Source organism: Dreissena polymorpha, chromosome 15 (assembly GCF_020536995.1).
Source record: "Dreissena polymorpha isolate Duluth1 chromosome 15, UMN_Dpol_1.0, whole genome shotgun sequence".
Classification (NCBI taxonomy): Eukaryota; Metazoa; Mollusca; class Bivalvia; order Myida; family Dreissenidae; genus Dreissena; species Dreissena polymorpha.
In genome coordinates, this window is record NC_068369.1 from 24,148,808 (window position 1) to 24,164,662 (window position 15,855).

At 34.9% G+C, this 15,855-nt stretch overlaps 1 protein-coding gene across 2 annotated transcripts; it reads left to right on the forward strand.

The window, feature by feature from the left end:
• The first annotated feature begins 1,287 nt into the window (after positions 1–1,287).
• Positions 1,288–8,019, forward strand: LOC127860261 (uncharacterized). 2 transcript variants are annotated; one of them, XR_008039653.1, is made up of 7 exons: positions 1,288–2,699; positions 2,990–3,243; positions 3,670–3,954; positions 4,791–4,842; positions 5,724–5,749; positions 5,969–6,138; positions 7,316–8,019. XR_008039653.1 is itself a non-coding variant. In XM_052398199.1 (7 exons), exons 1-7 carry the CDS (start codon positions 2,609–2,611, stop codon positions 7,544–7,546), a joined length of 1,137 nt encoding a protein of 378 aa, XP_052254159.1. In that variant the 5' UTR covers positions 1,583–2,608; the 3' UTR covers positions 7,547–8,019. The 2 variants fall into 2 exon arrangements, 1 of the variants encoding a protein (XP_052254159.1); XM_052398199.1 differs by having other exon boundaries at positions 1,583–2,699; positions 2,990–3,271.
• The last annotated feature ends 7,836 nt before the right edge of the window (positions 8,020–15,855 follow it).

Sequence of the window (15,855 nt, forward strand, 5' to 3'; positions counted from 1 at the left end):
AATGAACAAAACTCATTGTATGAAAGTCGATTTCCGCATGGTTTCCTTCCTGAGTTAAACGACATCAATGGAAGGAAATCCATAGATGGAGATGTAATGAAGTTCAGGAAGTTAAACTAAAATAATAAGTCAGTATGATAATTGGAGTGGGAAGAGCAGTCCAAACAGTAGCCCATTCACTTTTGGGAATTTTAGTAACAGTGTTTAGTAACATAATTTTATGCTGCCAAGCGGTTTAATTCGACACGATTAAGACAAGTTGCTTTTACCGGCATCTTGTTTGGGAGTTGATTTGAGCAAAACACGTGATACAAGCTCCGCCATGGGAGAAGTTGTTCACCTCATTGTATCAATTATTTCTTTAAAAAATGAGTAAGACCTGGATTGTCATGGACACGTGAAGAAAAATATCACACAAGTGCAAGTGCTTGGGCCAGCTATTATATTGTCAATGTGTTTTAAATTACAATACAAATAACATCATTATTGACCAGTACAATTAGTATATATTTAACTGTTCTATACAGGTGTTCATTTGAAAAATATGCCGTATGTTGTTTGTCTCCCAATCAATTACAACTGCATCTTTCCAATAAGAATATCAAACATTTAAAGCCCATAATTCATTATAGCGAAACATACATATTTAAATGCATAACTCCACCACTTAGTTTATTAAACATACACCCTTTACCAATAATTTAATGTAGTATATCTACATTAATGGTATTAGATTGAGGAACGAACAGTTCGTACTTTTTACCATGTTCCATGTACCATTACTTTCTCATGGAGGATTCTAATCGACAAGCCCTATCACCCTTAACATGAAGAAAATATGTCAGAACGTATGAACTATGAGCTATTCCAGAAACGTTTAGCTCTGAAACGAATTCCTCGCGTGAACCCGGCATTTATTACATTTAAAGACTGAGTGCTTTGACTTGTCGACAGCAGTCTGACATGGAACACTAACACAAATGTACGTTAGCAAAATGTGCAACACTGAGCTCCATTGTCAGGGTTCCCTCTGAGCTTTATAAAGTTATCGCCACTTTCTTTCGCCAAATTCAAAAGGTTTTCGCCAATCAGGGACCATATTGGGGCAGTGAAGATGATGTTATAATAATACAAACACAAACTAATTTGTGTGCGTTTTATTCGTTCCTTTCATGACCGGTTACTGAACTAACGTATGGAAGAAGCGCCGTCTGTATTTCCCAATTGTGTTCCCAGTTGACAATCTCAGAACAAAAGGGTAACTCAATACATGTCCCTTGACATGACAGAAGCAAAAAGTGAGAATAGTGTGTGACAATTCATAAAACTCCCCGAGTACATTTCCTTAATATTTAGTCCATATATACATGAACGGTAATAGCATTCAATAATCATGAATAGCAAAAACAGTGATTTCTCAGTCGATTTGTGAATCGATCCTGCAAGTAACGGAACCTGCTCTATTTTAAAGACGTCATAACATGATCAGAACTCGTAGTTTTTTCCAGTTCTTTCGAACTTTAATGAGTAGCAAGAATGTATTAAATGTCCTTTTTTATAAATGTTCGTATCAAGCAAAATTGTATCAATGTCCCTTTTGAAAAACACTTAAAGCTACGTCTATAAACTGTGAAGGCTTATGAGACTGTGCCGCTTAAGCAGAAGCCTTAAACATATTAGCTTGTGTAGCAGATTTGTAAAGTACGCTATCAGATGTTACATATTTAGCAAAGCTCTTAATTGATACGTGGAACATATCTGTATACGCAAGAAATCCTTGTTTTCAGAATTCGGTTCCTAAAAAGCCTCGACAAAATGCATTAAAACAGCGTGTGTAGATTATCTAACAACCAGTCATATTCACTTTAACAATTAAGATAGCATGTTACCTATTTAGGGTGACAGTACTTAAGGTCTTCAACGTTACATAAGTAAGTATTCGGGGAAACAACTATTGATTTAAAGAATTGGGTATCTTAAAACCGTCAGAAATAATGATGTCGTAGCATTTTATCGTCACATTAAGCCCAAGTCAAAAATACAAATACAAATTATATTAAATTCCAAATAGTCATAGCGATGTAAAGTGCTCATGCCTCATAGTGACATAGGTCGGTATACAAAGGGATGAAACAAAGTTGTATGGACTTCCTGACCGAATGTAAAGTGCACAAATATAGATTATCGTAAAACTCAATGTCAATTGCTATATTGGTGAGGCTCGGAAACAGACAATGTGTATATAAGTGGATATTGAATCTCTATATTTACGGTGTCATTTGTGTTAAGTATTGATTTAATGGTTAAATATAACAACTATAGATATATTATATAAATCCTTCACTATTATGTCAAAAAAGAATATATTCCTATTTCGATAATAGTGAGCTAAAAGCACTTACTAACGTGACTTTCCAATTTTTCTTTCTTGAGCGATTGCTGCACGCAATTTGGATGTTTCCGGGAGATAAAAAAATGTATCAAATATTGTGACGATTTATTTCCTGTTCATATTATTTATGACACATAAACTTCTTGTTAAACAATTCTTAGCAGTTTAAGTCCATACAATTATAAGTCAATAAGTGTGTTGGATTCGAAAGAAGGCATGCATTTTACATATCCAGAGATTTTCGGGGAATGCTTACTTCTGATACTTGCGTTTCGATTAAACTTATATGCTCTTGCACAAAGTACTAGTAAGTGGAATATAGTTTTTTTTTCAGATATTTTGTTTGTTTCTAGTTTGTTCTTTGTTGAATAGTAATAACTGAACGTGGAGTGCTAGATTTGTGTAATACATAGATACGTTAAAGGCTGCAATTTACATTGAAAACTCCCTTTTATAGGATAACATTTGAGCAAGTATACTTACTGAGCAAAGGACAATAAAATGATAAAAGCATTCAATATTATTAACAAATTATGATGGCTTCGATTTGTTAACTTTGTGAATCAGTATTTTTTGTACGTTATGTTGTTTTTATAGCATGTGGAACTGTCAATGGAACCAGCGAAGCAAACAGACTATTGGTGCGTTTTGCACCAAGCGACTACTTCAAAAATAATTTTCTGGACTTCAGATGGGTATTTGGTAGAAACGTCATTAGTCAGCTCAACCTCACTTACAAATACAATATAGATGGGTACAATTTAACAATAACGAACCTTTCTTCGAATGACAGTGGGGATTATTATGTGGACTGTTGGAAATCCGGAAACACATATGAAAGTACACACTGGGTATTTAATTATGACTACTATATTAAAGGTAATACTTTTCAATACATATTATTAAAGCTAATATACATTATTAAAGGTAATGTATATACATTATATTATATATAATTTAATGTAATAGAAAAAAATATATGCATCTAAACTTCAAACATAGTAATTACGATAGAATTTAACACGAACTGGCGTCCATTATTTGTAAAACAACTAATAACATTACTGCAATATTCAGATAACATTGAACTTTTTTATGATTTGTTTTGATAATGCAACTCATAAAACGCTGCAAATGCCTTTTAAAGTAAAATATTATACTAAAATAAATTCAAAACACACTTAAAGACAGTTAATGTTTTAAAATAATAAGATTTGTACACTGACATTAACTTTATGATGACTATATGACTTCATGACTAATGCACCCATTTTTAGCTTTCGAGACTTCTACCAGCAAAACGACCTCGCTCTCGACCTTGAGCAAACCTCCACAAGAGACCCAAGCAAATGCAACAACTATTTTTCCTACATGGTTGGATACAAAACCCACCACATTCAGCAGTACCACCATTATATTGACCAAAGAGCACGATCTGGTTCAAGCAAGCAGCCATAATGACACGCAACCTTTGAGTCAGTCAACTATAATTATCGTGTGTGTTTGTTGGTTTTTTGTAGCTTTAATCGCTGCTGGCACAGTGGTCGTCATTCGCGTCAAAGGTGTGTGGTGTTTTTCTAAACAATCAGAGACCGACGACAAAGACGAAGACGACTAGGACTACGAAGACGAAGACGGCGACGACGACGACAGGACGACTACGCGGCGACGACGACGACGACGACGACGAAGACGACGAACGACACGACTAGAGACTACGACGACGACTACAAGACTACACAGACGACTACGAGATACTACACTACGACCTGACATACGACGAACTAAGAAGACACAAAAACAAGACGAACGAACGACGAAGAAGAGACACGAGAAGACGAATACTACTACTACATACGACTACTACGACTAACGATACGACTACTACTACGACTACTACTACACGAAGACTAATACTAATACGAATACGTACTACGAGACTACACTACGATACTACGTACATATATTACTACTACATAATAATACTACTAACTACTATATTTACTGACTATATTACTACTACTAATAATAATAGATACTATAATTATAATAATTAATAATAATAATAATTCGACTACTACCTACTACTACACTACTACTACTACTACGACTACTACTACTACTACTACTGACTACTACTACTACTCCGCTACTACTACACTCCTCCTACCTTCTATTCTACTTACAACTACTACTACTACATTACTACTACTAACTAACTACATACTACTACTAGCTACTACTACTACTACTACTACGACGACTTACTACTACTACTACTACTTCTTCTTCCACTGCGGTTTAACTACCGCTGCTATTACTGCTACGTATTCTTCTGCTGCCACTTATTCTTCTTTCACTGATTAGAAACAATACTATGTCAATTTTATTTCACTAGGCAAACCTTCGAAACCAAGCAGACCTAAGTCCACCATTATCCCCCAGGAAGGGTAAGGTCATTATAAATTTCCTTTTTCTCAAGTATGAAGCTTATTGCTATTAATCATGTAACGTATTGACATTAGTAATAACATAAAACGAGTACTACTTTGCTGTCTGCTATCGTTTTGTTGAGAGCTTAAGTGTGAGTCAAGTACACTTTTCATTTGTATATGAAGACTTAGTAAGACTTAAAGCGAGACTATACGATTTTTATATATGTAACAGTGTAATATATTGACAAAAATATGTTACAATAACACAAAATAGGCAAGAAAAATTATATATTGATGACGAATTTCATAAAATGCAACAGAGACAAATAAGCGCCCCGAGCCGATTGTGACTAAGTTAATTCGTACATATTTTCCTACAATAACCGAGGCATTCGTCTTTTTATTAGGATCGGAGTTAGTGTTCGTGTGTCGTATGAATAGATATCGTGGCAGGAAATTAAAAATGATCCGTAAAACTAAATTGAGATTCACATCGTACATGCATGATATATACATGCTGGCGAATTCGACTGTACAGACATTTTCGATTTTAGAATTAAATATCTGACTTATTTCGCATTTTTCGACACATGTTCTTCTTAACTTTTATTTTAATTTATATTGAAACATATGTATAATAAGTTGTTTACACATTTTATATAAATAAATATATAATCGACAAAATCGTATAGTCTCGCTTTAAACGGATATATATATATATATATATATATATATATATATATATATATATATATATATATATATATATATATATATATATTATATATATATATATATATATATATATATCTATATATATATATATATATATATATATATATATATATATATATATATATATATATATATCTATATATATATTGTTTTATTTCTAGAACAAGCAATGACGGGCGGCCTGCTGGTATGAAACAGTTAGCAAAATTAAGTTAATATATATCTGAGTATATAATGAAGTATAAAAAAAACGTTGGGAACGCGTGTTTAAGGTTAAACCATTTGTGTTTCTTCTCTTCGAAAAGTGATGATGCTTATCATGTAATATTTTATGTTTTTCATGTTTTAATTTCGAAAGGTAAAGCACATTGACATTCATTTCTGACAGATTATTTATCTATTATAGCCAGTATGTATGACGAAATATCAAGTCCAACCACAAAAAAGTCAGGACGCAAAAGCGTCCGGTTCATGCGGCGTTCAAAACGACGACTCCCGGAAGTACCGATGTGTGCATATCCACCGTCTGAAAACCCCTATGCAGACATTCCTGTGGATGAACCAGCCATTGAAAAGGTTTAAAAAAACGAATTAGCATGTCCACTGATAAAGTTTCATATTAATATAGCTTCACGTGTGCTCTCCTATTCTTTTCTTTTTGACGCGTCTAATGACAAGTTGTAACCCTGTTCGACGATTTTCAAGAAAGAATAATACAAATATCTGATTCATGTAACGAATTAGGAATTGATAATTTTTTACGCATAATACTTAATACTTAAAATAACATTCAAGTATTACATTACAAGTCCATGTGGAATAATTTATGTGATAGACGGTTGCCACTTTGCAGATCTATAATCTTAAAGGGATCTTTTCACGCTTTGGTAAATTGACAAAATTGAAAAAAGTTGTTTCAGATTCGCAAATTTTCGTTTTAGTTATGATATTTGTGAGGAAACAGTAATACTGAACATTTACCATGGTCCAATATAGCCATTATATGCATCTTTTGACGATTTTAAAACCTAAAAATTATAAAGCGTTGCAACGCGAAACGATTGAATAATTTGGAGAGTTCTGTTTTTGTCGTTAAATTTTGTGAAACTACGAAGATTGCTTATATAAGGTATAAAATACATTCAGTATGTGTACACGGCGGAATAGCTCAGTAGGCTAAAGTGTTTTTTACTTCAGGACTCTGGCAGGACTCCAGGGGTCACTGGTTCGAAACCTGGTCCGGGCAATGTTCTTTTCCTTTTTTTAATTTTATTCTTGATTTTTTACTGGAGCTTTTACGATCCAATGTTTACATTTATCGATATAAAGCATTTAATGAATAAGTTAAAAAATGCCAAAATCTGTGAAAAGGCCCCTTTAAAATTTCCGAAAAGTCATCACTCGCCGATGAATCCATATCAAATGCCACAAACGATCACATTTCAATGAATAATAAAACATCACAATGTGCTATAAAACAGCATATATTATAGTCAAATATGCACTTATGCTGTATGCAAAACCAACTGTAATCCAAATGTGTACTAGCAGTCAATCTGCGTGAATTACATTAGCTGTGAGGATAGTTGAATGTTGCTGAAATATTAAAAACGCACAAACAAGAAAACGATTTAAAAGATATTCACCGTATGTATAGTTCATTCCTACCATTTAAGATTCACCAGCAGAATCAAGATTTACTACATGTTACTCGTATGTCACATAGAAGTAAATTCTTTTTGTTGGTTTAAAGACTGTAGACTCCAATAAACCGGAGCTGCAATATGCCGATTTGGACCTTGTCACTACGTCGAAGGACGATAACGGGGCACGTACAAAAACCATGTGCAATGCGGTTGAAGAAAATACTGTTAAATGCCAATACGCGACCATTGACTTTGAGACAAAGGCATTTGTTGCTCCTGTTCGAAAAGCCCCCTCTTCCTGGTACAAACGAAAGAACAAGAACAGGAATGACACGTGAACAAAACTCGCGAATATGTGTTATATATTAGTTATATATGTGTTATATATGTGTTATATATCTTGATCCAGAACATGCAAATATTGCAAATATCTATACATCCATTTATGCTTCCAAAAGTAAGTATGTTTGAAGTCTGGCTGGCACAGGGGGACTGGTTATAAGACATCTTAGTATGTGCATAACTTTAATAACTAAGTTGAATAAAATAAATGTTAAAGGAACGCAATAAATCATCTATGATGTAAAACAACAGTAGTTAAGCGGTTTTCATTAAAGCGACGCTGATGTAAGATAAATTATATATGTTTATTTAACAGCCTCTAAATGTATGTATTTTAAGAGAGCGTGCTATGCATAGTGTTCGTATTGTTGGTAATAATTTATGTGCATGTGTTTGTTTGTTTTTCTTCACATTTTAACATGTAAATGATCATTTCAATTTTCAAGTGTAATAAAAACCAAAAGAGATTGATACGTGTATAAGGATTGATACTACCAAATGTATGGCTTACCTTCTATCTCTATGACAGTTTAATTTATATCACAACTATGCTCAAATATGTCAAAAACTGTTTATTTTGCGATTTTATATGAACGCTGCTCACTGATGCGTATATTTTGCGTCATATCATCTCACGCAAAGTAATATTCACTTATTTCAAAAGGCGATACTATATGAAAAAATAACTGTTGTTTATCTTTCCAAGTGCATGAATAGTAATTAACAAAATACTTTAAACAAAAAATTAAAAAAAGAACAGATGATTTTTTAACGTGCTGATTTGATTTGTATAAACCGCTGTCATACAGTTTTTATAGCGATAATAGTGCGATCACACGTTCAAAGCACACACAAAACGTCGTTGTCTTTGTTTGAATACTGGTGGCCTGTGTGTTCCCGCAAAAAAAATATGCCAACGGTATCCGTGCTTCCGGAAGATGTGCCAGATGCAGTTTATCGGAATAACCCTCAGTAGTTCATGTGGGCACGAGTATCGTCACCGGCGGAATAACCCTCAGTAGTTCATGTGGGCACGAGTATCGTCACCGGCGGAATAACCCTCAGTAGTTCATGTGGGCACGAGTATCGTCACCGGCGGAATAACCCTCAGTAGTTCATGTGGGCACGAGTATCGACACCGGCGGAATAACCCTCAGTAGTTCATGTGGGCACGAGTATCAAACCCTCAGTAGTTCATGTGGGCACGAGTATCGTCACCGGCGACTTTCTCGCTCAAAAATGTTCCCATAGTGTTAATAATACATCGTTCTAGTTCATGGATTTATACGTACGTTCTTCGAAGTTCTTGTAACTATCTCACTTTAGTGAAGTGGATGTTAAAAATTAGTTGCATACGCATTTCCGATTTCAACGCAGTGCTCACTTGATAATATGCTGATATAAGTATAAGCATATGTGTTTCAATACAGTTATACATCGTATTTCGAAAATATTGCCGCATGCATACACACACATACATATGGGCCGTGCTCTGTGAAAAGGGTGTTTAATGCTTGTGGGTAAAGTCCTCACAGGCTAATCAGGGAAGACACTTTCCGCTTTTATGATATTTTTCGTTTAAAGAAAGTCTCTTCTTAGCAAAAATGCAGTTTAGGCGGAAAGTGTCGTCCCTGATAAGCCTGTGCATTAAACCGCCTTTTCACAGAGCACGGACCATATAAATTGCTGTTATACATTTTAATCAATTATTGTTATATTACGCATTATCATGCGTACTGATTCGTCATAACAAAACAAGATTCCAGAGTACTTTAGTGATGGCTCGTTACAACGTCTTGGTTTGAAGTAGTAAACATTATTAAAGCAACAATATCACATGCAGCTGAGAAAACCTTTAACGAATATCAAACACAAGGCCCGCAACTGTTAATCTGTTCGCATAACACCGTTAAGCCGCCCAGCCATACACAATATCATTGTCAATTTTATTGACTCATTAATATTGACATTTTTGTTTGGCCCTTTAGCCATGCTGACTGTACGGAAATGTTGACGAGACTATACATATATATATATGTTGATTAAATATTGTTGAAGGGTGCAAAACACTTTTCAATACAATTGACAATGCGTCAATAAATATTAGAGATCTCTGATTTTCATCAATACATTGCCGGTGTCTTCAATATCATCCATTCACTATCAATGTTATTGTCAATCTTCATTATTGACAATAAAATTGACAATAATATTGTGTGTGGATGGGCCGCTTTAGTCTAATGTAGACTACAAACTTATTAAAACGACCAATGCTAATTTGAAGGATCAATCATGCTTGGAGAAGGAAACGTTGTCTTGAACTACCGATAACTGTGATTGCAAAGCTCGATTAGTTTGAATGCTAAGGAACAATTATGTTTAAAGCAGAAATCGTTGCCTTAAATTAACAGTAACTGCAATGGCAAATAAGGATCAATGGTTGATCTTAAAGAGTCTTCCACGTGTACAGATATCACTATCCACTAATGCTCCATCAACTGTTCCCAAACCCTGCCGGACACGCACCTGCTATGGCGGCACGAATCCCTCCACTAATGCTCCATCTACTGTTCTCAACTCCTGCCGGACACGCACCTGCTATGGCGGCACAAATCCCTCCACTAATGCTCCACTGTTCCCAAACCCTGTCGGACACGCACCGGCTATGGCGGCACGAATCTCTCCACTAATGTTTCATCTACTGTCACAAACCCTGCCGGACACGCACCGGCTATGGCGGCACGAATTCCCCCACGAATGCTCCACTGTTCTCAACTCCTGCCGGACACGCACCGGCTATGACGGCACGAATTCCTCCACTAATGCTCCACTGTTCCCAAACCCTGCCGGACACGCACCGGCTATTGCGGCACGAATTCCTCCACGAATGCTCCACTGTTCCCAAACCCTGCCAGACATGCACCGGCTATAGCGGCACGAACCCCAAATGGTGTATGATTCTGTAAATCTGAACGCACCCTGCTATCCAAAAACACGATTTACACGTTGGAATAAATCATTTTATCACCTTGTTTTTGTCTAGAAAAAAGGGCGTATTGTTTTGTTGTGCATGTAACTATTTAATATCTAATGCGCTTAACCAATAACCACTTAGATACGGATTTTTTACTCATTTGTAGTACCTCCGAAAGTTAAATTTTATGAAAGGCCTTTTTTACTAGATCCAATTTTTGAAGGTTTCAGTTCCAACCTTTAGATACTGCTGAGCAGCAAACAGCATACAACCAGAACAGACTGCGAGTTACTCGCTGTTCTGGTTTATGCTGCATGCACATAGCCATTTTCACTTTGCTTCTGAGTGGGAAAGGGTTAAGCAAAATTCATGTAATTTTTATTTTAAACGCAATTACTTGAAGAAAATATGCATCTTAAAAATTAACAATTAATTTGATTAATATAAAGTTTAGAGAAACAAACTTCATCATTTAGTATGTCGCAGACTAAGAGAGAGAATTTCATGAAATTAGTACACATGTACTTTGTAATTAATCTATAGTTTGAAACAAGGTATTCGTCTCTAATTACTAATAGATTCTACATTTAATGTATTGTTGTAAATAAGTGTTTGTGTTTGTTCGATTCGGGGCCGGTATAGAAACCCATTTCCAATCGAAACAGTAATGTATTTTTTCCCAAATGGAACCATACAATTCCGATTCGAAGGTTTTCCAAATAAATCAATAAGTCTCAATATTGAGTTCATCTTCCATCAAGCTATCTAAAATGAATCTTAGTAAATGTAATATTGAAATCACTTTTATTTTCATTTTTTAAGTATTTTTTACCAACATTTCTCAATTTTATTCTGAACGACGCGTGTTTCCCAAACCAAAGGGACCAGGTCCCATCCCGAAAATGGTGACAACAACACTGTAAATAGGACTCAAATATAGGAACCGCGCTCTTGTGAGCCCGTGTAGATCATCGTTTCAGATTAGCCTGGCAGTCCCCATAGGCTAATAAAGGGCGACACTTTGCCCTTTAATGGATTGTTTCGTTTAAAATAAGCCTCTCTTGAACGGCAATCCTGTCCGAACGTGTAGGTCTAGATATGTATGCACCGACGTCCAACGCTACTGATATCCAAAGTGCTGTTGTTTTTAACCGAAACCTTTGACCGCATGTATAAATGGTAACTGGTATTTATACAGCTAAACGTATAGTGTTTTTCTTTGAACTTACAAAAACCAATCATGTATTTTAACTATTCTTGTCTGAGCTTATAATAATCAAAGTAAGACATAATCCCCATAGGTTGAAAACATGATAGAATAACATAATATAGATGAATACTTCAAATAAACATTTTCTGTAAAATTTAATTGATTCCTCAGTTACTACACTACTATTGGTTACTATCGTTATTACTAGTTTTTCTACATTTATTGCTGGTTGTTATCTTAATTTTGCTAGTTGTTCTCAGAGTTTTTTTTCAAGTTATTAAATAGTTTCATGTATTACCATGTGCTACCAAAGTTATTACTATTCGTTACTACTGTTATTACTGGTCGTCACTATAGTCATTATACTAGCTGTTGCTTTAATTATTGCTAGCTGTTACGATAATCATTACTAGCTGTTCAACTAGTTACTACTAGTTGTAACTCTTATTATTTCTAGTTGCGATGCTTCGTCATCTATGTATCAGTTATTTTGTATATATCTATTTTTAGATTGTCGTATGTGGTTTGCTATTTGATTACGTACGTTACAGTGACCTTTTCACGTTTTGGTTAATTGACAACATTAAAAACAATGTTTCAGATTCGCAAATGGGCGTTGTAGTTATGATATTTATGAGGAAGCAGTAAAACAGGACATTTACCATGCTCTAAAATGTCCATTATATGCATCTTTTGACGATTTAAAAACCTGAAAATTATAAAGCGTTGCAACGGGAAACGATTGCATAATTTGGAGAGTTCTGTTGTTGTTGTCGTTATATTTTGCGACACTACAAGGATTTCTCAAATAAAGTATAAAATACCGCAATGTCAGTATGAGAACAGATGGCCGAGTGGAGCGATCGACTTTTACTCTAGTGGTCAGTGGTTCGAGCCTAGTGGGGGTCACTTTTTTTCTTTCTTAAATTGTATTCTTGTTTTTAACTAGAGCTTTTAAGATCAAAGGTTTATATCTATCAATATAACGCATTTAACGGCAAACTTTAAAACATGCCAAAACTTGTGAAAAGGTACCTTTCTTTATACGTAGCAGTAGCTATATTTACACCATTTGCATTATATTACAAGAACTCAACTGCCTCATATGCATATTCCACTTTCCATATCATACCATTCATAAGTTATAGCCTCTGCCTCTCGTATTTGATGTAAAAAAACTATTGCTGACTATTTAAGTATATGGACCCAAAAGAAAACTATAAATATTTTAATCAAAGAGAAATTATTTATTAAATATTGACATAACGGTTTTTTACATGGAAAATAATTCCGACACGCATTAAAGAGTACTGCATGAAATAAATTAAATATATTTCAAATCATGTTATTTTAGACGATAACATTTCTGATTTGTTTTTACAATGTTCTGATCATTTCCTCAATTTTGGATCATTTAGCTTTATTATGTTTGTCTTTCGTAAAATAAAAAAGCGATCAATAGGTTACAGTAGTAAAAGATATTAATAAAACATGATAATATAATAACACACATACAAGATATACATTTGTACAGTCATGATGCGGATGTTTGTCTCATAGTAAAAACTGGGTTGATTTTCACTGTCATAAACACATCCTTGTCGAGAAAACACTGCAGTACTGGGTAGCCGAGAGCGTGTACATATGCTGCGCAGCCACGTCCAATACGATTGGTTTTCAGAAGACCACGTGATACCATGCGCAAGCGCAGAACGCGACGAGGGTCAGCACAAACGTGATGACACCGTTGGTGGAAGGTGCGCTGTTGTACGGATCTGAAAATGATTTAAATTCAGTTAGGTTCATGTTTTTTATAAACCGTTTTGCATTTGATAATAAGAAGTCTTCAAGCTGTTATTTTATGTTTCTTCTATAAAGTCAATTCTTATTTTGTCCGGGTTTGAAAAGTACCAATACCCCTTACTGATCAACTGTTTCTTGATAAAGACTGAACATTATATCTTAAACGAACATATATACGTGTTCAAAGAATACATCAAAATACCTCTAAACTTCTGTTAGGTCCTGATAATAAACAGTTCTTTTACGGCATTTCTATTAAATATTATCAGGAATTTTGTATTGTTACTTTGGTGCATAAAGGGCACTATAATAAATGTTGTGTGTGAGTTTGTTTTTTCAAGTACATGATCCCAATAGTTATTAAATAGTAGAAGCTATTACAAAAGAACCAATGCTAACAATATATGTGCACATGCAGTTATACTATTAAAGCAGCGGATCACTAAAGCACCATTCATATAATGTACGTGTATATGCATCACAGTCGTTGACACTGTATTAAACGACTATAATGAAGCCATACGTTAAAACGCACCCCAAACCGTCGTGATCTGCGTCTGAGTGCTCGTGGATTGTGTGTTCCCGGAGGACGAGGCAGTGGAAACGCCGGCGGAACTAGTGGTTCCAGAAGTTGTAACAGCTGTTGCTGTAACCGGGTTACCCGCAGTAGTTCCGTTGGTCATGGGTGTCGTCACCGGCGGCTGGGTCGTCGGCGGCTGGGTCGTCGGCGGTTGGGTCGTCGGCGGTTGGGTCGTCGGCTGCGTTGTTTGTGGGTTCGTTGTAGGCTGACCCGCAGTAGTCGTGGCCGCTATTGAAGATGTGTTTTAGTTTACGCCTTAATGTTTTACCAAAAGGATATACATAGGTCAGTGAAAGCAGACACTCAGGTGATTGTGAGAGAGGTGAATATAGATGAGATACATATTAGATGTTCATATACCAGACAACGCTATTAAACATAGGAGCGTATACATATGGGCGCATGCGCGTGCAGCTGGGCTGAAAGCAAATCAGTTATGAGCATTCATAAACTGATAAAAATATATAATAGTTAGTTTTAGTTATGCTCTTAATGTGACATCATTGTAGACTCAGTCGTGAATAAATTTTGTAAAATTATTTCAAACGAATACATTATTTAAATCCATAACCGCTATTTAAAATTCGTTCTTACAGTAAAATTCATTGTTTGACTTTGAGACAAAAGCAGGCCTACTTTACCAGATATCATTGATATAAAGATTTGTCATGTTTCAATTTCAAATCTCCATTCATACCTGAATTTTTCACTTATTGTTAATACTCATACACTTGTATTTCTTTTAAGGTATATCTGTATTTAAATTAAGCTTTAAAAAAACGCATATATGCGCAAAAAGATATATGTCTTAATAGTTTTAATATGCAATAATTCAACCAAGTAACAATGCAGTTCACAATATTATTTTTAGAAATCTGGTTTCCCCTGCACTTTGTTATTACATTGCACGATGATGCAGGATAGTGAATCAATGTTTGAAAATTAATTAATACCACAAGAGAATAATCAATGAAATTAGCAATCGATAATATATACGATCTATCAAATTTAAACTAAATTAAGTAATGCGGTATAATTTAAACATACGAAATTAAGAATTTCATTTAAGTTTATTGGCTAAACCAACAACATAACATCCTGCGATTTATCTGTTGTATACATCGTTCTCTGTCATGCTCGTGCGTAAGTTCTTCTGCTTGCAGTGGAATAAGCATTTCGTTTCTGTCGAGAATATGCATTAAATACATAACATTGCCAGTTCCGAATACAGCTATGTGTGGTAAAAGTACATTTCTATACATGTATGCATAGAGTTAAAAATCATATTATAATAATCGTCGGATACATATACTCAAGAAAGTACATATTCTGGTTATACACTTTAACTGATGTTAAATTACTCATAAAATGGACACTCATTCTTCGTATTATTCGCAACTGTCCAATTAATTTTACGGCAATGATTGCACACTGGCACGCCTTGGTTTGAGGAAGCCGCATTTTAAAGCAAAAAGCACGCATGCAGCTGCGAAACAAAGCAACAGAATATCGAGCACAACGCCCGCAACTGTTAACCCGTTCGCGCCAGTTGCCTTGGATTGTTCTGAAACTAACATAAAAGCACGTCTTTTAATACGTTAGAATAAGTTACCGCTTGAAAACTATTAATTGAAGATGATAATATAACAAATAAATACCACCTTGTGCAAGAAAATGTTAGTCTCAGCTAGAATTGTTTACTTTTAAACATTTTTTTTTAAATTATATATATATATGT

Bases quoted from the DNA above. Each gene is read 5' to 3' on its own strand.
- LOC127860261 (XM_052398199.1), top strand. From the start codon at position 2,609: ATGCATTTTACATATCCAGAGATTTTCGGGGAATGCTTACTTCTGATA. The intron at 3,955-4,790 runs GTGTGTGGTGTT...TTATTTCACTAG, and splicing joins GGTCGTCATTCGCGTCAAAG to GCAAACCTTCGAAACCAAGC. The intron at 4,843-5,723 runs GTAAGGTCATTA...TTTTATTTCTAG, and splicing joins ACCATTATCCCCCAGGAAGG to AACAAGCAATGACGGGCGGC.